Source organism: Papio anubis, chromosome 3, assembly GCF_008728515.1.
Source record: "Papio anubis isolate 15944 chromosome 3, Panubis1.0, whole genome shotgun sequence".
NCBI lineage: Eukaryota > Metazoa > Chordata > Mammalia > Primates > Cercopithecidae > Papio > Papio anubis.
In genome coordinates, this window is record NC_044978.1 from 121,660,010 (window position 1) to 121,686,609 (window position 26,600).

At 38.2% G+C, this 26,600-nt stretch overlaps 1 protein-coding gene across 3 annotated transcripts in view; it reads left to right on the plus strand.

Annotated features, from left to right (window-relative positions):
• MRPL1 (mitochondrial ribosomal protein L1) overlaps positions 1-26,600 on the plus strand; it is a 93,671-nt gene that overhangs the window by 15,938 nt on the left and 51,133 nt on the right. For 2 of the 3 annotated variants that reach the window (XM_003898720.3, XM_009206883.1), the window contains exons 3-6: positions 7,724-7,982; positions 11,186-11,269; positions 13,493-13,564; positions 20,281-20,392. In XM_003898720.3, coding sequence (XP_003898769.1) covers positions 7,724-7,982; positions 11,186-11,269; positions 13,493-13,564; positions 20,281-20,392 — 527 coding nt within the window. The remainder of the gene's footprint in view (positions 1-7,723; positions 7,983-11,185; positions 11,270-13,492; positions 13,565-20,280; positions 20,393-26,600) is intronic. The other variant, XM_009206884.2, reaches the window with a different exon arrangement.

Consider the following 26,600-nt stretch of genomic DNA (forward strand, 5'->3'; position numbering starts at 1 on the left):
GGTGGACCACTTGAGGTCAGGGGTTTAAGACAGCTTGGTGAAACCCTATCTCTACTAAAAATATCAAAAAATTAGCTGGGCTTGGTGGCGCATGCCTGTAGTCCCGGCTACTCAGGAGACTGAGGCACAAGCATCGCTTCAACCTGGGAGGCGGAGGTTGCAGTGAGCCAAGATCGCGCCACTGCCCTCCAGCCTGGGCAACAAATTGAGACTCTGTCTTAAAAAAAAAAAAAGGAATTTTGCAGGGGAATTGGTTGAAAGGTATTTTGGTAGTGCAGAGACAGGAAAGTGAGTGATACAGATAAAAACATAACTGATTTGGTTTGAAAATAAGATGAATAGGGAGGTAACAGAAATGTAGCAAGAAAGGAGGCTTCCTTTGAGTGTGAATAGTGCCTGGATTCTTTTTGTTGTTAAGTTGCTGGAGTACTGCTTGTACCAGTTTACATCTCCACTTAATAATTAGTGAGGAGTACATGCCTAACAACCTTGGATCCCATCAATCTTCATTTGTGTTTCTTCACTGTATTTCTTTCTTTTTTTTTTTTTGAGATGGAGTCTGCTCTGTTGCCCAGGCTAGAGTGCAGTGGCATGATCTCGGCTCATTGCAGCCTTCACTTCCCAGGTCCAGGCGATTCTCCTGCCTCAGCCTCCCAAGTAGCTGGAATTACAGGTGTGCATCACCACACCTTGCTAATTCTTGTGGTTTTAGCAGAGATGGGGTTTTACCATGTTGACCAGGCTGGTCTCGAACTCCTGACCTCAAGTGATCTGCCCGCCTTGGCCTCCCAAAGTGCTGGGATTATAGGTGTGAGCCACCAAGCCCAGCCTCTTTACTGTATTTCTGGCTTATGCCTTTTGCCTCTTTTTCTGTTGGGCTTCGTCTTTTTCTCTCTTCTCTGTAAACATAGTTGTTTATTAGGGATACTAATTATTTCAAGACTATTGTATCTTTAAATGTTTTCCTTTATACCTTAGAAATGTTTCATTTTGTCTACCCCAAGTTCTATTCCAGTATGGTTTTAAATGTGCTCTTCAAAAACCTAGAAAGCATAGAACAAGAAACATGCCTACTCTTAAAAAACCATGAAAATTTATAAGCAGATGGTTTTTTGCATGTCTGACAATAAAAGTTACTTAGTAGTTTGATGAGAATCATAGTATTCATAATTTTAGTTGTAGCTTTATTGTTTCATGTACTGACTCTATAATATACTAAAAAATGTTTTTTTTTTTCGTGGCTAGATTTTGTTTTTTATCAGGATCTGAATGGAGTAGAGGGGTATGTGCTAGCTTCTCTTGCCTCTGTCGTTCTGGCTCTCCCCTCTCCCCTGTGTGTGTGCAAGTATATATCCTCTATTTGCCAGTAACAGATCCTGATTTTTAAAAAGGCCACTAGGTTGAGTCTGGTTTTGTTTCTTTCTTGACAGTGGGTTTTTTTCTTTTTCTTTTCTTTCTTTTTTTTTTTTTTTGAGGGGAGTTTTGCTCTTTTTGCCCAGGCTGGAATGCAATGGTGTGATCTTGGCTCACTGCAACGTCTGCCTCCCGGGTTCAAGCGATTCTCCTGCCTCAGCCTCCCGAGTAAGTGGGATTACAGGCGTGCACCACCACGCGCAGCTAATTTTTGTAGAGATGGGGTTTTACCCTGTTGGCCAGGCTGGTCTCGAACTCCTGACCTCAGGTGATCCGCCTGCCTTGGCCTCCCAAAGTGCTGGGATTACAGGCATTAGCCACCGCACCTGGCCTGACAATGGGTTTTTTTCTTGCTTATGTCAGAGGTCTGAATGCCAGATATGTCGTGTAGGGACTGAAGTAAATAATATTTACGCCTGCAAACAGGCATGCCCCTTCATCTGTCAGAGCATTGTGTCAATCTCGTCAGAAGCTGAGCTAGGTTTTGGTTTTGTTGTTGCCATGGTTACCAGCTTCAAATTTATATAGTTTCCTTGTTCTTAGGTTGGGGGCTGGGTTGCTGGAGGGTTTTTCTCAACCGTTCCTGTTCCATGCTCAGTTTTCTGCATTCCCTGTGCAGCTGTGCCTCAGTGGCGGGGATGGGGTGGAGTGGGGTGGGTCACTCTTTTGCCCCCTTCCCTAGCAGTAGACTTCTATTCCTGGTGATGGGTAGTGGGAGGGAATTTTTTTTTTTTTTTTTTTTTTTTTTATAGTAAATCTAGCCCTACTCTTAAGTAGTCCCAGTGCAGCTGGACCTTGGGGTTGGGGTTTTCTCAGCATTTCTGTTCCTTCTCTTCGTGGCGCGACTAATCTGTTGCATGTCTTATGGGGAAGTTTCTTAACCATTCTCTAGCTGGATTGGTACAGGATACTGGGCTCAGGACTATTTCCTGCCCTGCTCCCAGTGGGTAGAAGTGTTGTAGGTTTTTATCTTTCTCCCTTCCACCGTGAGACACAGTGCGTATTTACCTGTGCCTTTTCCTGTGTGCCTGCAACCCTCGGGGGGTGGGGGTGGGGGCGCGCTTCTAATCTTCTGCTTTGCTCCAGTCTTTCCTAGGAGCACCTGGTGGGAGGTATGTGGAAAATGGCCTGTGAATTGAGTGTGAACTCCCTGTATGCCTGGGTCTCCCAAGAGGTTTATACTGTCACACTAGTCCTAAAATTTTAGCTGATTGTTTCTTACCTGCTTGCCTTTTGTGCTCTGGCACAAGAGAGACTGTGGTGGGAACTGGAATGTGGGACTGACTCTGCTTGGATTTCAGGTTATTTGCATTCAGTCTCACTCTGTCATGGGTTCAAGAAAAGTTGTGATTTTATCAAGCTCTTTCTCATTGTTAATGGTCTTTCCAGCTTTTACATTTTAAGTGGAAACAGAACTTCTGCATTTAGTTTAAAAGGTAATGAGTAAACCAGCATCAGAGATGTTAGTGCATTTATTTATGTGATTACACTAAGAAATAAGAATTCCAAGTATTTCCATTCCATTAATATGCCTTAGGCATTTTCTCTTTAGTTCTGTTTAGTTCATTTTAGTTTGACAGAGGTTGTACGAATTTCCCCCCACTAATGTCTCAATGTAAAGGATTCTTCAGCCTTGGAAAGACTTGGATGGGTCTGTTGGGGTCACAGATTTTCAAAGGCCTTAAAGTGAACTTTATTATATCTCTGATTTTTAAAAATCATATTTTAGGCCCAGCACTTTGGGAGGCCGAGGTGAGCAGATCACAAGGTCTGGGGTTCGAGACCATCCTGGCCAACATGGTGAAACCCTGTCTCTACTAAAAATAGAAAAACTGAGCTGGGTGTGGTGGCAGGTGCCTGTAGTCCCAGCTACTTGGGAGGCTGAGGCAGGAGAAATGCTTGAACCCGGGAAGTGGACGTTGCAGTGAGCCCAGATGGCACCACTGCACTCCAGCCTGGCAACAGAACGAGACTCCATCTTAAAAAAAAAAAAAAATCATATTTTATGGGCATAACCGTGGAATTTCATGTTTTTGGAGTTAGGAGACAGATGAGGCAGGGAAAAAGTTATTGCTTGTGTGCAGTCTCTTATTACTCTTTTAATCTGTGTGGTTTAGTTACCTAGGTAACTACAGCTAAGTTCTATTCTCTTTGATTCAGACTGCCAGGTGTTTGTCCTCTACCTTCCCAAAAACCTTTCTAGTAGGATTTATTGTATTCTCTGAGAATCACAGTGTTTAAGTGTTCCTGATAGAGCTTTATATAATTGCATGAACAACAAAGTTCTTCTGAATGTGATTCTTACGAATAAAGATAGCTACATTTTGGAAGGCCATGGAAAACAGGCAACAGGTCTGTTAGATTATTGTGGAAGGAATTTGTTAAATTGCAGTTCTTTTTTTAAGAATGCATTTTCCTGAGAGTCCTATTTGATCAATTTTACTATGTTACACTTTTTTTGTGTTTACAAATATTTTCACTCAACCACTTTAAATATTTTGTGAAACAAGGTCCAAAGTATAAATAAATTGCAATATACCCAACTCAGTCTCTTTATGCAGCAGACTTTCATTGAGTTTTGCAAATACTTATTAATTTAAAAAGTCATATTTCAGCCTTGGGGAATATCAGATTAATTGTAAATTAAATGTATAGGTTCAACTATGATTGAAAATTTAGTGGTGAATTCTGCATTTATGTAAAGTAAGCCTGGAGGCTACAGCTAGAACATTTTGTTTATTTTAAATAGGAGAATTTATTCCTAAAACAGGCTCTCCAAAATCCTTCTGTTGGCTTCTCTGCTGCTTTGCTAAATATAAAGTAAAAATATGGTTTCTCCAGTTTGGAAGGTTTCAGGATTTTGTGGAGTACTTCCAAGGTAGCTATTGAGATGTGTTGTATCCATTTACTTGGGCACTTGCTTAGACTTGTCATCAGTCCAGAAGGACACCTGTGCCCCATTACAAATAAGCATTGTCATTATCTAATATTCTGTTGAATTGCTCATTAGCTGGGAGGGTACTATTATTAGTGGTGTTAGTAAGGATTTATTGAGTACTAAAAGTGAGAATGGAATTATACGTTGAATTGGTTTTTGAGGTCTTTTTAAAAAAATTGTTTTATTGTCATCCATTTCTTTCACATCAATTTTATAGGACCTCATATTCATTTTCTTCCATAACAAATTACCATCTCTGCCACAACAAATTACCAGAAACTTTGAGTCTTAAAACTACACAAGTTTTTCATTTCACAGTTCAGTAGGTGAGCAGTCTGACATGGATCTCACTGGGCTAAAGTCAAGGTGTTGGCAGTTTTTTTTTCTGGAGCCTTTAGGGGATAATCCATTTCCTTGCAATCCCCAGCTTCAAGAGGCCACCCACATTCTTTAACTTATGGCCCTCATCATCCTTCATCTTCAAAGCAATGGTTGGTTGCTTGAATTTCTCTGGTGTCATTTTCCCATCTCTGTGTGATGCAGTTGGGAAAGGGAAAAGACTCTCACTTTTAAGAACTCATGTGATTAGATTGGGCCCACATAGATAATCTAGGATAACTCTCCATCTCAAGGTCTTTAACCTTATCTTGTCTGCAAGGTCGTGGTTTTTTGTTTTTGTTTTTGCTTTTTTTGCCATGTAAGGTAATATATTTACAAGATTTGGGAATTAGGATATGGGTCTCTTTAAGGCATTATTATTCTGACTACCACAGAACCCGAACATCTTTCCAGAATACTATTACACTAATTTAAAACTTTTATGGTTAGAAGAGTATAGGCATGATTTGAATTAATGCTGAGAAATTTCTTCAAACTCTTATCTGCCATTACCTGTTGAATATATTTTCTTAGATATTTTGTAAGCACCGTGTTAGCTTTTGCTATGTAACAAACCAGTTATTTATCATTGCCCACATATCTATGGGTCAGCTGACATAGGCTGGGTTTGATGGATGTCTCTGATGACCTTGGCTGGACTTGCAGTGCATCTGTAAGTTTGCAGGTCAGCTGAGAATTGTCTAATGTAGCCTGGGGCTCTGTGGAGGCAGCTCTGTTACACATGTTTCTCATCCTCCTACCTTTGAGCTAGCCTAGGCATGTTCTTCTAAAGAAAATGGCAGAAATGCAAACATGAAAGTAGAAACATGTGAAACTTCTTTTGGCCTAAGCATAGAGCAGGGAAACTGTCATCTTTGCTTTATTCTGTCAGCCAAAAACAGTCACATGGCCAAATAAAGGGGCTGGGAAATATACTCCTCCTCTTTAGTGGGAGGAACAGCAAAGTCATTTAGCAAGGGGCTTGAATGGAAAGGAGGTAAAGAATTGGGACCAATGATATAATTGACCCCATACTCAAACTTTGTATCCCCCAAACTGAACTAATCTCTGTGACTACCTCCTTCACCAGAAACCTGTTTTGCCTTCTTTATTTATGATCTTAGTTAATGATTCTATTCTATGCCTAGTCACCCAAGCCAGATACCTAGGAAGTATTTTGGAGTCTTCGTTTTCTGCTTTTCCCATCTTCAATATTTATTTATTTATTTTTTTGAGACAGGGTCTCACTTTGTCACCTAGCTGGAATGCACTGGCATAATCATAGCTCACTGCAGTCTCAGACTTCTGAGCCCAAGTGATCCTTCCAAATCAGCCTCCTAAGTAGCTGGGACCACAGGTGTGTACCACCATGCCCAGCTAGTTTTTTTAGTTTGGTAGAGGCAGGGTCTTGCTATATTGCCCAGGCTGGTGTTGAACTCCTGGCCTCAAACAGTCCTCCTTCCTTGGCCTCCCAAGGTGCTGGAATTACAGGCGTGAGCCCTCGTGCTTGGCCCAGTATTTAGCTTGACAATTATTCTCTAATCTGCCATCTTTTCCAGTCTTATTACTGTTGCTACTCTGGTTCAGGTTCTCATATCTCTGAAAAGAAAGGGAGGGAACAGACTCTCAATTGTTTTCAATCCTACTTCCTTCAGATCTATCTCTTATGTTGCAGCCGGAATACTCTGCCTAAAATACAGATGTCACTCCTATTTAGTGACTTCTTATTACCTCTAGAGGATGCCCCCTATGCTGTCTTTTCTAATCTCATCTTCCACTCTTGCCTGCCTTCTCTTTTACCGTTTTAGTTCAGAAGTCAGCAAACTTTGGCGAGTGAGCCAGTCTTGTTTACCGACTATATTTGCACTACAGTGGCAGCGTTGAGTCATTGCAGCAGAGAACATATGGCTTACAAAGCTAAAACGTTTACTCTTTGTCCTTTACAGAAAAAGTTTGCCAACCCTGCTCTAGTCATGTAGAACTTATAATAGCTTCCTTCTTACACTATTTTATTTTATGCCTCAGTACTTTTTATTATGTTGTTTCTTTACCTGACTCTTATTTTTTAAATAACAGCTTTATTAAGCTATAATATAATTACATATCATACAGTTCACCAATTTAAAGCGTGCAGTTCATTGGTTTTTAGTACGCTTACAGTTGTGCAGCCATCACTGTAATCAGTTTTAGAGCATTTTCATTGCTCTCCCAAAAAACCCCATGCCCGTGAGCATTCACTTCTTGTGCCCTAACCTCCTCTTCTAGCACTAGACAATCACCACATCTACTTTTCAGTCTCTTAGGTTTGCCCATTCTTGATATTTGGTGTAAATGGAATAATATGTGGGCTTTTGTGACTGGCTTCTTTCACTTAGCTTAATGTTTTTAGGGTTCATGCATGTTGTAGCATTGATCAGTATTTCATTCTTTTATTAATTGCTGATTAATGTTCTGTTATATGGACATATCACATTTTATGTATCCATTCATCAGTTGATAGATATTTGGGTTGTTTCTACTTTTTGGCTGTTATGAATAATGCTGCTAAGAGCATTTGTGTACTAGATTTTGTGTCATATGTTTTCACTTCTTTGCGTTGCTGACACTTCCTTATCCATTAAGAATTGACTTTGGGGTCATTTCCTCTATAACTTTTCCCTAGCCTCCTAGGCTGGATTGAATGTCTTTTCTGTCAGGCTCTGATGATGCTCTTGTATTACTACATAATATTGAAATGACCTGTTAGTATGTCTCTCTGCTCTACTCTTCTGTAAGTTTCTGGAGAGCAGCGTCAGTGCCATAATTCAACTTATTCTTAACTTCAGACATTAGAAAAGTTCACTTCATGTTTGTTGAATTAGAAAAACTGTAAAGCAATCTATGCTTTTGAATTAAAATATAATTCATCCTTTTTTTCTCTCATGTTCATTGGCTTTTTAAAAAAAAGTCTCTTAGAATGTATATTGACCTAACTCAACTTTATTTTCTTTTAAGGTCTGCAAAGAAAACAAAAAATGTTGCTAAAGAAAAAACACCAGATGAGAAAAAAGATGAAATAGAAAAAATAAAAGCATATCCCTATATGGAAGGCGAACCTGAGGATGATGTCTATTTAAAACGGTTATACCCGAGGCAGATATATGATGTGGAGAAAGCTGTTCACTTACTTAAGAAATTTCAAGTTCTTGACTTTACTGGTCCAAAGCAAAGTGTTTATCTTGATTTGACACTGGATATGACACAGGGAAGGAAGGTATGTAGAGTCTATGGAAATAAGTTTACTTGTGAACAGTGGCTCTATGAATTGGTGTTTCTTTATTTTATTTTATTTTATCTTATTTTATTTTATTGTTATTATTATTTTTGAGACAGTGTCTTGCTGTGTTGCCCAGGCTGGAGTGTGGTGGTATGATCTCAGCTTACTGCAGACTCCACCTCCCGGGCTCAGGTGATCCTGCCACCTCAGCTTCCTGAGTAGCTGGGACTACAGGTGTGTTCTACCATGCCCAGCTAATTTTTGTACTTTTAGTAGAGATGAGATTTCCCCATTTTGCCCAAGCTGGTTTTGAACTCTTCGGCTCAAGCACTCTGCCCTCCTTGGCTTCCCAAAGTGCTGGGATTACATGCATGAGCTACTGTGCCTGGCCTCTTAATTTTAAAAATTACTGCCTCTCATAATTTTTCGAAAACTTCATGCTCTTTCTGTACTTTAGCATGAAAAATATGTTTGTTCATTTAAAAATTTTCCAAATATGAAATTTGTTGAAAACACTCTAGAGAGTTAACATAGATTTGCTGTTTCCCCTAAGAGTCACTAGTATAAATTTCAACAAAAGTAGTGTTAAAATTAATTGAGGTATCACTGTAACTTTGAAAAGTGACTTAAACTGTCTAGGTGACATGTTTCTTCTCTGTAAATGAGGGCTCTGAATTAGCTCAGTGTCCTTCAGATGTGTTCCTTGGGGTCCTGGTTTGAGACTTAAGTTTTCATAGGTGGGATTCCAAGCTCCTCACTCTTGCTTCAACCGAAGCTTCTCTGCTTTATTTGTTTATATACTGAAATTCAACAGAGTACTATTGGTTGTAAAACTCTAAATTAGAAGCAGGAAAGACATTAGCTTAATATTAAGATCTATTATATAGCCCTAAATCCCTAAATTTTATAAGCTTCTTGCTTAAGAGTTCTAATTTTTTTAGAAATGATTTTAATTTTTATTCTAAAGATGTCTCTTTTTTTGACAAACTAGAATGTGTAAGTTTTTAAATGTAATTTAACAAGCTCAACAACAGCAATGCTAGAGCACCTAGGAGGAGGCAATACAACGCAGTCTTAAGAGCACAGGCTCTGGAGTCCACCTGCAGTACAGACCGGAAACCTGCTTCATTGCTTTTTGAGTTTGGGTTTCTTTACTTCATGACTTTGGGTTTAATGCTTAACCTCTTCAAATCTCAGTTTTTTCATCTCTTTCTGAAAGGGAATAAAAGGTCAAGGATTAAACGAGATAATACCTGTAAAGGACTTAGTATGTGCTTAATAATAATAGTCAACTTTTACTGAAAAATTTTCTGTATACCAGATACAATGCTAAATGTTTTGCATGTGTTTTCTCATTTAATTCTATAATAATCTCGTAAGAGGAAGTTGAGGCATAGAAAGTGAAATAACTTGCCAAAGGTCATAGAATAGGGGGCAAAGGTCAGATTTGAAGCAAGGCCTGTCTCATTTCTTTGTTCTCATTTATTAGAAACAGTTTATAATAGCCATGTTACAATTTTTTATTTTGTATCAGAGTGTTACTGTTCTTTTATTTTGAAAATTTTGTACTGTTCAAGATGATCACTTTCTCAGTCAACCATTAGTGTAGTTCAAAATGATGTTTTGTAGCACCACAGGCTTCATTTCATACATGGAAGCTGCTTGTAAACTAGTGACATTGAAAAGATACTATTGCCTTCCTAAGGCTTTTTTTTTTTTTTTTGTTCTTCATAGAGTGCTTATACAACAAGCCAGTATTCCACAGGGGATGCTATTATTGCGACTGCTTACCATTGAGAAATTTGCTGAAACCAGTTGTGACATGTTAATGGCAAAGGAATGCCAGTCCGTAAAACTAAGCTGTATGACTGATATAAAGTATACTTAAGAATTTGTCCCTCCAGGCCAGTGCAGTGGCTCACACCTGTAATCCTAGCACTTTGAAAGGCTGAGGCGGGCAGATCATCAGGTCAGGAGATCGAGACCATCCTGCCTAACACAGTGAAACCCCATCTCTACTAAAAATACAAAAAAAAAATTAGCCAGGCGTGGTGGCGGGTGCCTATAGTCCCAGCTACTCGGGAGGCTGAGCCAGGAGAATGGCGTGAACCTGGGAGGCGGAGCTTACAGTGAGCTGAGATCACGCCTCTGCACTCCAGCCTAGGTGACAGAGCAAGACTCCGACTCAAAAAAAAAAAAGAAAGAAAGAGTTTGTTCCTCCTTGTCTGCAAAGAAATCCCCAGGAGGATGTTTCTACTCAAAATAAGGTTTTTCTAAAAATATTGATCTTTCAATCAGTTTTATTACGGGAACAACCACCTTTTCTTCCAAACCTTAAGGCTGCAACAAAACTTTGGAGGGCCTAGAACTTGTTTCTCTGTAAAGTCTCCCTAAGAGATCTAGGCCTCAGGCCTCTATAGTTTCTGGTCAAAATGACTGGATAGATTAGTTTAGAGGTCCTGTAAAATCTCCACCTATATTAGCGTGCCTCAAATGCATGCCATTGTTTATTTAGGATTTTCCAATTGACTTTCTAAATAAATCTGAAAGTGGTGATGGTCTAGGTTATTTCAAAAATAGAGTCAACTCAGAAGATCCCTTTAGGCTTGACATTTTGTCTTGGGTTTAGGGTTTACAATTCCTGATAGTTTCAAGCCAGTGATGGCAATTGGGGGTGACCTACTGGGCAGATCAGCTGGATATTGTCTATTGTTCAGCATGTATAGCTGTATTCATGTCTCCCTGATGGTGTCAGAAGATTACATGGGTTTAAAACAAATTTAATTGAAGGTAGCAAACATTTATTATTCATCAGATGGAAAGCATTGTACTAGTGCTGGGGAAGATGTTATGCAAACACATTTCATAATATTTGAGAGACTGTGATGAATGATGTAGAGATAGAAGCCAAGTGGCATGGGATTATGAAGCTGGAAAAAGATTTTAGTTTTTTATTCTCAAAAAAATATAATCTTGAAAAAGTTTCTTGAAAAAGAAACATAATCTCTTGTGCTTTAAATTGTAATCGATGAATAGTAATTCATGAATAGTAATCAATGAATAGTTCTGAATTAATGGAAGAACATAGAATAGAATCAGAACACTGAAAACAAAACATGTCCGTTCTTGTTTTATATAGAGTATGTGAGAGACAGAAAAGATTAACTTTACATAATTATTTTTCCTTGTTGCGTGTTTAGAAAAACGTGGCGCCATTTACCAGTGTTCTTAGTTTGCCATACCCATTTGCTTCGGAAATCAATAAAGTTGCTGTATTTACAGAGGTAAGTAACTTCCATCAACTATTTATATCATTTAATTTTTTTTAGAGGTCACTTAATTATTATTATTTAGAGATCACTTAATTATTAACCAATGATTAGCACCCTGAATAAATGGAGTTAGAGAACATCCTAACATTCACCTAGTCCTATTTTCCCCTTTTGGAGCTCAAAACAGTTAGATGATTTGTTTGAGGTTATGTTATTAGCTTGAGAAAGAGCTAGATTAGAACATTAGTTTCATCATTACCAGAATGCTACATTATGTTTCTTACAAGAAACTGAAGAAAAGAGTGGAATTTATCAATTTATCCTACTAACTCCTGCTTTGTGTTCAAACTTCCCTCCCCAAATAACAATAAGATGATTTTAAATCAGTGGAACCATTTAGTGCTATGGTGCCTTAGAAACCACAACTTTTAAAAGAATCTAGTCTTTTTTTTTTTTTTTGAGACGGAATCTTGCTCAGTTGCCCAGCCTGGAGTGCAGTGGCGCAATCTCAGCTTACTGCAAGCTCCACCTCCCAGGTTCATGCCATTGTCCTGCCTCAGCTTCCCGAGTAGCTGGGACTACAGGCGCCTGCCACCACACCTGGCTAATTTTTTTTGTATTTTTAGTACAGAAGTGGTTTCACCGTGTTAGCCAGGATGGTCTTGATCTCCTGAGCTCGTGATCCGCCCGCCTTGGCCTCCCAAAGTGCTGAGATTACAGGCGTGAGCCACTGCACTCCTAGCCGAAAGTATCTAGTCTTTATAAAACTGTCCTGTATTTATAAATGTTTGTTTCTAATGTGTTTATGAATTTCTTTTTTAATCATCCACAAACTATAATTGTTCTGAATGTAATATCCCTGATTCTTTTAATTGAAAAGTGATGCATTCAGTTCTTTTTTGAGACAGAGTCTTGTTCTGTTGTCCAGGCTGGAGTACAGTGGTGCAGTCATACTCACTATAGCCTCAGACTCCTGGGCTCAAGCAATTCTCCTGCCTGCCTTAGCCTACTGAGTAGCTGGAACTACAGGTGCTAGCCAGTATATGGCAGGCTAATGTTTTTTCTTTTTTGAGATGGAGTCTTGCTCTTGTTGCCCAGGCTGGAGTGCAATGGCACAATCTCGGCTTACCGCAACCTCTGCCTCCCGGGTTCAAGCGACTCTCTTGCCTCAGCCTCCCGAGTAGCTGTGATTACAGGCATACACCACCACACCTGGCTAATTTTGTATTTTTAGTACAGACAGTATTTCTCCATATTGGTCAGGCTGGTCTCCAACTCCTGTCCTTAGGTGATCCACCTGCCTTGGCCTCAAAGTGTTGAGATTATGGGCATGAGCCACCACGCCCACCATGGCAGGCTAATTTTTAAGGTTTTTTTTGTAGAGATGGGGGTCTCACTTTGTTGCTCAGGCTGGTCTGGAACTCCTGGCTTCAAGCGATCCTCTTGACTCAGCCTGCCAAAGTGTTGGGATTACAGGTGTGACTCACTGCACCTGGTTTGCATTTTCTTTTCTTTTTCTTTTTTTTTTTTTTGAGATGGAGTCTCACTCTGCCACTGAGGCTGGAGTGCAGTGGTGCAATCTTGGCTCATTACATCCTCCCCATCCTGGGTCCAAGGATTCTCCTGCCTCAGCCTCCTGAGTAGCTGGGACTACAGGTGTGTGCCACCATGTCCGGCCAATTTTTGTATTTTTAGTAGAGACAGAGTTTTGCCATGTTGGCCAGGCTAGTCTTGAACTCCTGACCTCAGGGGAGCTACCCACCTCAGTCTCCCAAACTTCTGGGATTACCAGTGTGATCCAGCCACGTTTTCTTTTTTTTCTTTTTTTTTTTGAGACGGAGTCTCGCTCTGTTGCCCAGGCTGGAGTGCAGTGGCCGGATCTCAGCTCACTGCAAGCTCCGCCTCCTGGGTTTACACCATTCTCCTGCCTCAGCCTCCCGAGTAGCTGGGACTACAGGCGCCCGCCACCTCGCCCAGCTAGTTTTTTGTATTTTTTAGTAGAGACGGGGTTTCACCATGTTAGCCAGGATGGTCTCGATCTCCTGACCTCGTGATCCGCCTGTCTCGGCCTCCCAAAGTGCTGGGATTACAGGCTTGAGCCACCGCGCCCGGCCCACATTTTCAATTAAAAACAAAAGCTACAATTTGTACTTTGAACTATGATACAACATACTTCAAAGCAGACTGAACGTATTTAAAATTAATGACTGATGTTCAAACTGTGTGTTTTGGTAGAATGCATCAGAGGTCAAAATAGCAGAAGAAAATGGAGCTGCATTTGCAGGAGGCACTAGTCTGATACAGAAGGTACAGTGTTGTTTTCATGTTCATTAGGTATAGAGATGATTCTCTTATCTTTGCCATTCTTTGATTTATTATATGTAGAACACTAGTCTCATATCTTACAATAAATAGTAGGTCTTTATAAGAGCAGGAAAAAAATGTCCAGCCTTTTTCAGTTTCAAAATGAAGCTAGGAGAAAATGATCCAGACAGTCTTATTTTGTGTGTGTATGTGTGTCTGTGTGTGTGTGTGTGTGTGTGTTTGAGACAAGGTCTCTCTCTGTTGCCCAGACTAGAATATGGTGGTGCAATTATGGCTCACTGCAGCCTTGAACTCCTGAGCTCCTGAGCTCAAGCAATCCTCCTGCTTCAGCCTTCTGAGTAGCTGGGACTAAAGGTGCATGCCACTACACTCGGCTAATTTTTTGGTAGAGATGGGGTTCTTGCTTGTTGCCCAGGCTGGTCTTGAACTCTTGTCATCAAGAAATCCTCCTGCCTTGGCCTCCCGAAGTACTGGGATTACAGGTGTGAGCCACCACACCCAACCTCAGATATTCTAATATTGATTATATTTGACTTACATTATTGTGATGATGATGATTATTATTATTAATACTATTTTTTGCTTGCTTCTTTTTTGTCTACGAGAGTTTTGTGGATAGATAGGAAAGGGCAATGTGACTCTGGTTTTGAATGTAAGGTTTAAAATGAAATCCAAAAGGTTGCGTGGATTTCATTGATACCCATGGACACCTCTGTTCATGTTTTGAAGATCAAATATTTGTGTTTTTTTTTTGGAGTGAAGGTGTAATTCACTTAGTAGATCATAAAGTATGGTATCTGCCCTCTATAATGTTGGTGCTTTTGGTTCCTGTTAATTTTTAGCTCCTAATCCTTTCAGAGTGGCATAGGCTCAGTATGGTAGCAACAAATGATTATATAGCCTGCCTTTAAAAAGTAACACAGCTTTGCTGGGTGCCGTGGCTCATGCCTGTAATCTCAGCACTTTGGGAGGCTGAGGTGGGCAGATCACTTGAGGCCAGGAGTTTGGGACCATCCTGGCCAACACGGTGAATCCCCACCTCTCCTAAAAATACAAAAATTAGCCAGGCGTGTTGGCACATGCCTGTAATCCCAGCTACTTGGGAGGCTGAGGCATGAGAATCTCTTGAGGAGTTTGTAGTGAGCTGAGATTGCGCCTACACTCCAGCCTAGGCAACAGAATGAGACTCTGTCTCCAAAAAATTAATAAATAAAATAAATAAACAAATAAATAAATAAGAAAATAATGGAGCTTGGGGAGCCGCTTTGAAACCAAGGACTTTTTTTTTTCCTTTTTAAGAGGTAGGAAGAAGAGGCATGGAGTTATTTCTGAAAATACAAAAGATTTTTCTTAGTGTTCTCTCTGAAAGTTTCTCCTCTAAATAAAATCATTTATGTTATGGATTTTTTTTTTTTTATTATTATACTTTAAGTTCTAGGGTACATGTGCACAACATTCAGGTTTGTTACGTATGTATATATGTGCCATGTTGGTGTGCTGCACCCATTAACTCGTCATTTACATTAAGTATATCTCCTGATGCTATCCCTCCCTCCTCCCCCAACCCCACGACAGGCCCTGGTGTGTGATGTTCCCCACCCTATCAATTCAACAAGAAGAGCCAACTATCCTAAATATATATGCACCCAATATAGGAGCACCCAGGTTCATAAAGCAAGTCCTTAGAGACCTACAAAGAGACTTAGACTCCCATACAATAATAATGGGAGACTTTAACAACCCACTGTTAACATTAGACAGATCAATGAGACAGAAAGTTAGCAAGAATATCCAGGAGTTGAACTCAGCTCTGCAGCAAGTGGACCTAATAGACATCTACAGAACTCTCCACCCCAAATCAACAGAATATATATTCTTCTCAGCACCACATCACACTTATTCCAAAATTGACCACATAGTTGGAAGTAAAGCACTCCTCAGCAAATGTACAAGAACAGAAATTATAACAAACTGTCTCTCAGACCACAGTGCAATCAAACTAGAACTCAGGATTGAGATACTCACTCAAAACCGCTCAACTACATGGAAACTGAACAACTTGCTCCTGAATGACTACTGGGTACCTAACGAAATGAAGGCAGAAATAAAGATGTTCTTCGAAACCTATGACAACAAAGACACAACATACCAGAATCTCTGGGACACATTTAAAGCAGTGTGTAGGGGGAAGTTTATAGCACTAAATGCCCACAAGAGAAAGCAGGACAGATCTAAAATTGACACCCTAACATCATAATTAAAAGAACTAGAGAAGCAAGAGCAGAACACATTCGAAAGCTAGCAGACGGCAAGAAATAACTAAGATCAGAGCAGAACTGAAGGAGATGGAGACACAAAAAGCCCTTCAAAAAAATCAGTGAATCCAGGAACTGGTTTTTTGAAAAAATAAACAAAATTGATAGACCTCTAGCAAGACTAATAAAGAAGAAAAGAGAGAAGAATCAAATAGACACAATAAAAAATGATAAAGAGGATATCGCCACCAATCCCACAGAAATACAGACTACCATCAGAGAATACTATAAACACCTCTACACAAATAAACTAGAAAATCTGGAAGAAATGGATAAATTCCTAGACACACCCTCCCAAGACTAAACCAGGAAGAAATTGAATCCCTGAATAGACCAATAATAGGCTCTGAAATTGAGGCAATAATTAATAGCCTGTCAACCAAAGAGTCCAGGACCAGACGAATTCACAGCCGAATTCTGCCAGAGGTACAAAGGAGCTGGTACCATTCCTTCTGAAACAATTCTGATCAATAGAAAAAGAGGGAATCCTCCCTAACTCATTTTATGAGGCCAGCATCATCCTGATACCAAAGCCTGGCAGAGACACAACAAAAAAAGAGAACTTTAGACCAATATCCCTGATGAACATCGATGCAAAAATCCAATAAAATACTGGCAAACTGAATCCAGCAGCACATCAAAAAGCTTATCCACCATGATCAAGTGGGCTTCATCCCTGGGATGCAAGGCTGGTTCAACATACGCAAATCAATAAATGTAATCCAGCATATAAAGAGAACCAAAGACAAAAACCACATGATTATCTCAATAGATGCAGAAAAGGCCTTTTGACAAAATTCAACAGCGCTTCATGCTAAAATCTCTCAATAAACTAGGTATTCATGGGATGTATCTCAAAATAATAAGAGCTATTTATGACAAACCTACAGCCAATATCATACTGAATGGGCAAAACCTGGAAGCATTCCCTTTGAAAACTGGCACAAGACAGGGATGCCCTCTTTCACCACTCCTATTCAACATGGTGTTCTGGCCAGGGCAGAAGTTCTGGCCAGGGCAATCAGGCAGGATAAAGAAATAAAGGGTATTCAGTTAGGAGAAGAGGAAGTTAAATTGTCCCTGTTTGCAGATGACATGATTGTGTATTTAGAAAACCCCATCGTCTCAGCCCGGAATCTCCTTAAGCTGATGAGCAACTTCAGCAGTCTCAGGATACAAAATCAATGTGCAAAAATCAGAAGCATTCCTATATGTTATGGAGTTTTTTCTGGGGAGGAGGAAGTAGATAGGAAATAGTGACTTGAAAATTTATCCTTTGTCCCATATTCAAATTTTCATTTGGGGAACTTTTAACTGGACACATCCTTTGAGATATACAGCAGTGCTCATAGTTTTTTTTTTTCCTCCCCTAAAAGTACTCTAAATTTGGTGATGATTCTGGATTTTTAAAGAGGGTCTTCAGAGTGATTTTTGGTTGCAGAACTAGTGGAAAGTAGGAAGAGTATGCTTTAATACAGGTTCTAAGCCAAAGTCTGTGGTACCCAGTTCTTTCTGATGTATTATTAATTTTAATTAAAAAATTATTAAAACTTTTTTAATTATTAAAAAATAATCATCACAAATGTTTGGGAATTTGAGAATAGAGCTGGGTGTCTAGAATCAGAGAACTAATCTTGAGTTTGTATACAGCTTTCTATTTTCTTCTTGCAACCACAAAAGTTACCTTGTAGAACTGTCATAGCCACTCCTCTGGTTCTTTTTTTTTTCTTTTTTTTTTTTTTTGAGACAGAGTGTCGTTTCATCACCCAGGCTGGAGTGCAGTGGGGTGATCTTGGCTCACTGCAACCTCTGCCTCCTGAGTTCAAGTGATTCTCCTGCCTCAGCCTCCCTAGTAGCTGAGATTACAGGTGCCTGCCACCATGCCCAGCTAATGTTTGTATTTTTAGTAGAGACGGAGTTTTGCCACATTGGCCAGGCTGGTCTTGAACTCCTGGCCTCAACTGATCTGCCCACCCCAGCCTCCCAAAGTGTTGGGATTATAGGCGTGAGCCACTGCTCCCAGCCAAGCCACCACACCTGGCCTTTGGTTCTTAAATGTTAAGCAAGGAGTTACTTCTCAAGAAAGAAATGGTAATGGAGCAGAAAGTGATGAAGCTGTAAGTTCAGTAAATGAAACACATTTTTTAAAGTAACCCAAATAAGGAAGACAAAGACATTTTAAAATTCTGTAGTATAGAAAATATTAACAGGTACAGAATTTCTCTTTAGGGCCAGTAGAGGGTCTGTTAATAGAGAGAGCATGCCACCTGTGTACGGCATCATAGAATAAGTTTGCAAGTTACCCCATGGTGACTTTTTAAAGCTAGTCCATGTTATTTTTAGAAGGTATTCAGGTTATGAAGTAAATTTAATACAGTTTTGTAAATAATACTATGGCTGCAATTTTTTATACATTGCTGTGTTTTTAAAGTATCATTTTACTTAGCTCTGTAAAATGCCAAGTAGGATAAATATACATAGTCATTTGTTTTCTTTTCTTTTCTTTTTTCTTTTTGAGATGGAGTTTCACTCTTGTTGCCCAGGCTGGAGTGCAATGGCGCAGTCTTGGCTCACTGGTCTCGAACTCCTGACCTCAGGCGATCCAACCTGCCTCAGCCTCCTGAAGTGCTGGGATTACAGGTGTGAGCCACCGTGCCACATAGTAATTTCTTAGATAATACATTCATTTATTAAATTTATTTTACTTTATTTTGAAACATCACAGATATGCCTGGTTCTGAGTGATTTTAAAGTAATTCATATTTTTACTCGTCTCTAAGAGCATGATTTCCAGCCACCATTTTTTAATATTCCAAGATATAATCTTACTTACAGCATAACTTCCAAACATAATTTTAATTTAAAGGAACATGTCATAGAATTAGGATTGGAAAGTCTTGGAATAGAAATCTCACATACAGTTCTTTGACATTTAGAAATTACCTCTGCTTTCCTATTTCCAGTGATGAGAGCCCTGGTTCTGGACCCACACTGCCTGTATTTCAGTTCTAGCTCTGCCTCTTAGGTGTGTACAGACTGACTGATCCTCCCCTGAGCCCTCAGTTTTTTTAATCTGGAATGTGTGGTCAATATTGGTACCTGTCTTAAGGGTTGTGGTGAAGACTGGATGTTCTAAATTATATTAAACGTTTAGCAGAATGCTTGGCACATGAGAAGTGCCCATTTAATGTAAGTTACTGTTAAGGAGAGGAGAGTATGTTAATTAAGGACTAAAAATTTGTACAAAGAATAGTAACAGAAGGATAAAATTCCATAGTCATTGCTTAATTTTGTCAGAATTCAAGTTTTTAATTCACTGTGTACCCCTAAATCAAGGCTTTGAATGGCATATTGTGGTAAGATTTCATACAAACAGAATGATTGATAAAATATTTCTTGCTCAGGCAGTGGCACGATCTTGGCTTACTGCAACCTCTGCCTTCCTGGCTTCAAGCTATCCTCTCACCTCAGCTTCCGGTTACCTGGGACTACAGATGTGTGCTACCACGCCTGGCAAATTTTTGTATTTTTTGTAGAGACGGGGTTTCGCCTTATTGCCCAGGCTAATTTCAAACTCCTGAGCTCAATTGATTTGCCTGCCTTGACCTCCCAAAGTGCTGGGATTACAGGTGTGGAGTTTAAGTGGAGTATATTGTATATTTAAGTGAAGTATATTAAGTGGAGTTTAAGTGGAGTATATTGTACTAGTATAATAGTTATTTTAGGCACTTGCCTGAATTAATAAAAATGTTTTCTAAAAATTGAATATTAATTCCTTTGTTCTGAGAATGGATATAGAGTATGGATAATAAACTATAAATGAACTCGTCTTTGATCACCCCCTCTTCTTTTATTCTTAGTTATTGGTGGTAAGGAAATTTTTAGTTTCAGTTCTTTGTGAAAATAATTATAAATTCAGTTCTCTGATGCTCTAAATTTAGGAAGCTAGTGGTTGCTAGTGAGTTTGGCAGTTAATGGTTATTAATTTTACATGTGATCTGTTGCAAAATTTTCAGCTTTTGTAGGTTTCTTCAGTTTTAATAAATATATGAATTTAACTTTGTGGGATTCTGTGAGCCATGCACACATTCATTGCTGTGTTTTAACTTGTGACACTTTTGCCTAACACAACCCAAAGGAAGAAACCATTAATTTTTTTTTTTTTAATGGATGTGACTGTTTTTAAAGTAAAGGAAAATGTTTTGCTTCTGATGGTTTTTATAATTGGCAGGTGTATTTGTATGATCCTTGTGTTTGAAGAAAATAATTGTGCTTAATGTCTGTTTTCTGAATTATAAAGGAAATGACTACGTTGTACTTTTTCAGAACGATAAAGCTTTTCATCTCATCTGAGGTCACCTTTCTTTTTTTTTTTATTTTCAGATTTGGGATGATGAAATTGTTGTAGACTTTTATGTAGCTGTTCCAGAAATAATGCCTGAACTTAATCGATTAAGGAAGAAGCTGGGTAAAAGATTTCCAAGGGTTTCTCGAAGTAAGAGAATACCTATTATTTCAATATCCTGTCGACAACTTTCTTGTGAACTTTGCTTAGTTAGGAAACAAAATTGTTCATATATATGTGGAATAAATAGTATGTCCTGGTATTTGAGTTTGAGTTACAAGAACCTATGGGTTTGATTTTTTTTTTTCCTGCTTTGGCATTAATACTGGTAATCTAATATGATTTGAAAACCTAGTTACTTTATAATACCAGTTTTTAAAATTTAGATCAAAGTCTAGCTCCCAATTAGTGAAATGTATTATCCACTCAGTATATTATCATCATACTGTTTTATTGGCTTTCATCCCTGTTTATCAATATAATATGTATGCCCATTTATTTAAAAGTGTTAAACGTATGTATGAATGTTGACCATATGCATGGCTCTCGAGGTAATTTCTCTTAAGAAGTTTTCTGCTTATGGATATTTTCTCCTTAAGAAATTGAATAAGAAAGTTAAGATCACTAAATAAGGAGCTATGTTATAAAGTGTAAGGTATTATATAATAAATTTAAAAAGTGCTAGGGATGTTCAGTGGAGGTGGAGTTTACACGTAGGTGGGGAATCAGGGAAGGCATCATAAAAGAGGTAACATTTAAACATAAAGTAACAGTAATTGGATGAATTGATTGAGGAGAATATTATTTTAAGAAGAAGGAGTGAATTAATCATAAACACTAAGTCAGAAATCATAGGCCAGGTACAAGAAATATTAATTAGCTCTCTTTGACTGTGGGGAATGGTGCCCTTACATTGACATAGAAGAGAATAATGGTATATGATGTTGGAAAGGTAGATTGATGCCGTATTGAGAAGAACTTTGAATGATGGGCTAATGAGCATGAACATCTGCATTCTATATTCAGCAGGACTACCTTAGAAGTTTTTGAGATGGGAGTGACATAATCTGTTCTTTAGAGCTTTAATCTGGCAAGAGGTTTTAAGATAATTGAAATGAGAGACAGGGAAACCAGTTTGGGTGCAATGGCAAGAGACTAATAAGTGTAATGTTGAAGCTAAGGTCTTCATAACAAGACTGGAGTGAAGTGTATAAACGTCAAGGATATTAGGACTTAGCAATTAATTAGGAATGGACAGGTTGAGGGGGAGAAAAGGAAGAGTCGAATGATACTGAGGTTTTTTAAGACTAGAGACCTCTCCTAATAAGTGCCATCATTAATGGAAATGGAGTGCATTTGAGAGGAAAAACAAGTTCACTTGCTGACACAGTTTGTTTTAGGTAGTGCTGGATGTCTGGTATATTATTATTTCAAATAAAAATTTGTAGTGTAAACAGAACAAATATTTTAAAATTGTGTTAGTAGGTTTGTCTCCAAATTTTAACTCTAGTTGAGCTAAAAAAATCCTGCTAAAATGTTTATATATCCTAGCCACTAACAACTTGTCTGAATTCTAGATCATGACCTGTAAATTAAATTCAAATGGACTTTCTAGTTCTTTTGTTGTGTTAGAGTTTTGTTTGATTATTTTTGATAGCATGCATTAAGTCATAAATATTTATTAGATTTTGAACTGGTGTCTGGCACTTTTTATTAGCGATTTCCCTTACAGCAGTATTTGTTATCATGGAATCCAGTTTATATTCTTTCTTAAGTAAGACCTAAAACTGAACATATTTTAAAAATTAAACCAGAATTGCAGTTGAATTTGATGAAAATATTTCTCATAAATTTTTTGTGTTTAATTAAATTCAAGCTCAAATCAGAGCAAAACAAACAGTACTAAATATAGTCAAAACCAAAAATGAATACTAATATATTTGTATTCTAGATATCTAGCTCCTTGCTTTGCATGATGAACTGATTTTTAAGAGACATTAATTTTGTCACCTTTGCTACTTTATCCATTCTCTGTATAACCCTTTTAACTTCTTTTTTTTTAAGCCTTGAGGGTTTTTTGGTTTTTTTTTTCCCATAGTCATCTCAATATTTGGAACCTTTTTTAGTTTTCAAATAACTTATTTCTTTATTCCAAATAATAACTTTCCTAATAAAATGTCTATTAGTGAGCTTTACCTTATTTCTCCTTTCATAATGAATTACAACTTCACATATCATGGTCAAGTACCTAAATATGTTTTTCCCCTCCCATTTGCTTAGGCACCTTGAGAGAAGAGATGGACCTTTTCCCTTCTCTGACACCTTCTTTTCACCCCAACATGATCTGTTTAATGGCACTGGTAAAACATTTGTGTTCTTTAAACATGAAGACGAATGATCAACCTGTCAAAAATGTTAAACAGAATACATGAGATGTGCATTAGAACAAATGAAGCTTCTATTATGCATTTTCAAAGCTCATTCAGATTCTTGTTTAAGAACATTTGATTCCCCCTATATCCAACAAAAGTCTTCAGTGTAAAATAGAAATTACATTTTGAGCAAGTGGAGAAAATTAAAAAACAAGCTCCTGCAGCTGAGCTCATTAGTTTCCCATTTCCAGTTTTACTAATGGGAGTGGGCGTGTGTACATGCAGCTTGCTTAATGCTGCAGTTTTATTCATTTTATTTTAATTGCTTACATAACTGTAGGCAAGTTCTTTATTTTTCAAACGCACATTAAAAAATAGAGTATAAAATTTTTTTTAAGACTTGTTTTCTCAATATTTCTTTTTTGTTTTATTAAAAAAAATTAAAACCTTTTTTAAAAATTCCTTCTAAGAAATTTGGTTTTATTTTGCTCATCGTCTGGCTTCCTCCCCAATATAAGAACCCTCTGTAATTCTTTCATCTCTAATATAGATATGTTTTATTAATTGAAACTTTTTTATTTCTATTCTTATTTATAAATTAGCATTTAGAAACCAAAAACACTAGTGTGAAAAATATCTTTTTTTTTTTTTTTGAGACAGAGTTTCCCTCTGTTGGCCAGGCTGGAGTGTAGGGGCGCAGTCTTGGCTAACTGTAACCTCCGCCTCCTGGGTTCAAGTGATTCTGCCTCAACCTCCCAAGTAGCTGCGATTACAGGCACTTGCCACCATGCCCAGCTAATTTTTGTATTTTTAGTAGAGACATGTTGGCCAGGCTGGTCCTGAACTCCTGACCTCAGGTAATCTGCCTGCCTTAGCCTCCTAAAGTGCTTGGCCTCCCAAAGTGCTGGGATTACAGCGTGAGCCACTGTGCCCAGCCAAAAAAAAGTCTTGACTTAACCTGTGATAGGTACTGTGGCATATATGGGAGCAGTTAAATTCTTTTATACTGTACTAAGTTATTGTCAGGTAAGAGAGAAAGGGACATGATTAGAAAATTAGAATTACACTTGTTTGCATTCCTCTTAACTTGTAACTCTTAGAATTGAACACTAGTGCTCCATTCGATGTCTTGTCCAAAGGATGTCTCAGCAGACTTGTCCAAAAGATATTCACATCTTCTGAGCAGGACACTGCTTTCTGTAAGGAAGTCGGTGTTGTATCATACATGAGACTCATGGATATTAAAGTTCTTGTAATGTGTAGTATTTTTAACTTGTAGAATAATACCTTGTACTTCAGGGTTTTGTTTGCATTATTGGAACAATCAGAAGTTTTGGTTATATAAGGGAAAATACCAAAACAGAGAATTTTTGCAAGGTAATGAATTTGATTTTTTTCTAAATTTCTACCCCTTCACATATTAGTTTAAAAATTATCCATGTATGAAATACTCCATTAATGATTAGGTACTGTTACAATTGTTATAGGTGAATTATGGATCTATTGCAGCTGGTTCTGTTATGCTTTCCTTTGCTTCCTTTACTCCAGCCATGGTGGCCTCCTTGATCTTCTCATATACACTTAGTGCTCTCCCTCCTCAGGTCTTTGGATTTACTGTTGCATGGGTCTGTAGTAGTACTGTTTGGTTACTTGCCTTGCTCACTTTCTCATTTGAACATCATCTAAACAGAGAGACCTTGCATGACCATCCTATATAAAATATTACTCCCACTTCCTATTATCACTAAATGTCATTATTATGCTTTTATATTCATTTTAGGGCGTATCACTCTTAGCATCTTTGTGTGTGTGTGTGATGTGTGTTCAGTTCCTCTCATTAGAGCAAGGATGGTTTTGTTTTGTCCATTGCTACATTCCCATTGCCTAGAATATAGTACCTGGAAAATAGTACATACTCTACAAATATTTGAATGAATGAATGAACGTTTAATACAGCACTCATTCAGTTGGTAGAAGATATAGGATTAAACTGTAATTTAAAAATACAGTATAAAATGTTTTTTGTTTTTTTTTTTTTTAAGACAGAGTTTCACTCTGTCACCTAGGCTGGAGCACAGTGGTGCATTTTGGCTCACTGCAACTTCCCCCTCCTGGGTTCATACAATTCTCCTGCCTCAGCCTCCCGAGTAGCTGAGATTACAGGTATGCGCTACCATGCCCAGGTAATTTTTTTTGTATTTTTAGTAGAGATGGGGTTTCACCATGTTGGCCAGGCTGGTCTCGAACTCCTGACCTCAAATGATCCACCTCCCTCAGCTTCCCAAAGTGCTGGGATTACATGTGTGAGCCACCACACCCAGCTTGGACTATATACAATTTATAGATTTTTTTTATTAGAATAATAGTATTTATAGTAGTTAGTATCTACTAGGTGCCAAGCCTTGGGTGTGATAGCAGTGAACAAGACAGACAAAGTTCTTGTGGTCATAGAACTAACAGTTTTGTTTTCTGCAGTAGAGAAACTGGTTCAACTTTTAACAGTTACTTATGCTCAGATTTTTTTTTCTTTTCTTTTCTTTTTTTTTTTTTTGAGACAGAGTCTTACTGTGTCACCCAGGCTGGAGTGCAGAGGCACGATCTTGGCTCACTGCAACCTCTGCCTCCTGGGTTCAAGTGATTCTCCTGCCTCAGCCACCAGAGTAGCTGGGACTATAGGCATGTACCGCCACACCTGGCTAATTTTTTTTTTTTTTTTTTTGTATTTTTAGTAGAGACGAGATTTTGCCATTTTGGCCAGGCTGGTCTTGAACTCATGAGCTCAAGTGATCCGCCTGCTGTGGTCTCCTAAAGTGCTGGGATTACAGGCATGAGCCACTGTGCCTGGCCACTTATGCTCAGATTTCTTTAAACAAACAAAAAGCAAATCACAACCCCCCTCACCCCTGCACCTTCATTTGATTCAACTATCCTTTCTAGCTGCAATCTTAGTTTTTTATGTTGTTTTATATTAAGTTTTTCAAATAATGGTCTTCAGAAATTGGCTTCATTTTCTTACTAAGCATTAGTATTCCTTACAGCTTTTTCTTCCATAATTTAGCTAAAATATTGCGCTCTCAATTATCACAGGTTTTTCTTTTGCCATATTCAAAGGTCTGTTCTTAGTTTTCTCAGTTTCTTGAAACTTCTTTCAGGAGGTAACATATGCAATCCTAACTCAGCTCTTTTCTAACTATTTCTTAACTTTGTTTTCCTTGATTAAAAAAAAGAAAAGAGAAAGTATATTAGGAGGAAATACTTGATTGTATAGTATAGATTATGTTCATTATGGAAATTGAATAGAGAATTAAAGGAAAAGAAAGTGAAAGGAAGAAAGAAAATGACGATAGAAGAGCCTAAAAACACGGAGAAAAATGAAAGTGGAGAAAGAGGAAGGCAGTTACACAGCAGTAAGGGATAGCAAAGCCCTAGAAATAGCAGTGATGATTTAACATTTGGCTGTATTGAAAAGCAGAGTAGAATAGCGGTTAGCATAGATCTCTCTTTGTCTTGAGTTTGTCACTTACTGTGACCTTGAACAAACTTTTTAACATTTTGTGCCTTTATTTATTCATCTACAAAATGAGTTTCATTATAACATGCATCCCATACTGTTTTTGTGATAATGTATGAAACACAAGCTGGGTATATAACATACGATGTGTGGGCCATTATGATTATCATTAGCTCCCTATCATTCCTAAAATAACTATTCATTCTCCACAATTACTTTAGGAGAAGCTATTCTTTTTCATGTATTTATGTATCACCTTCATAACTTATTTGTTGAATAGGCAGATAATTATTGGCATGCCTACTTAGTACTGAGGATTGAAAAATAAAGTGAAAAGACATTTTCTGTCTTTAAGAAGGTAAACACCGAGGGGACAGAGATGAGAGCAAACTGCTGCACTAAAATGCAATAAGTTTATTGGTAGAAAATATACGAAGTATGTAGAGGAATGAGGGACTGCTTTGTAGAATGAGAT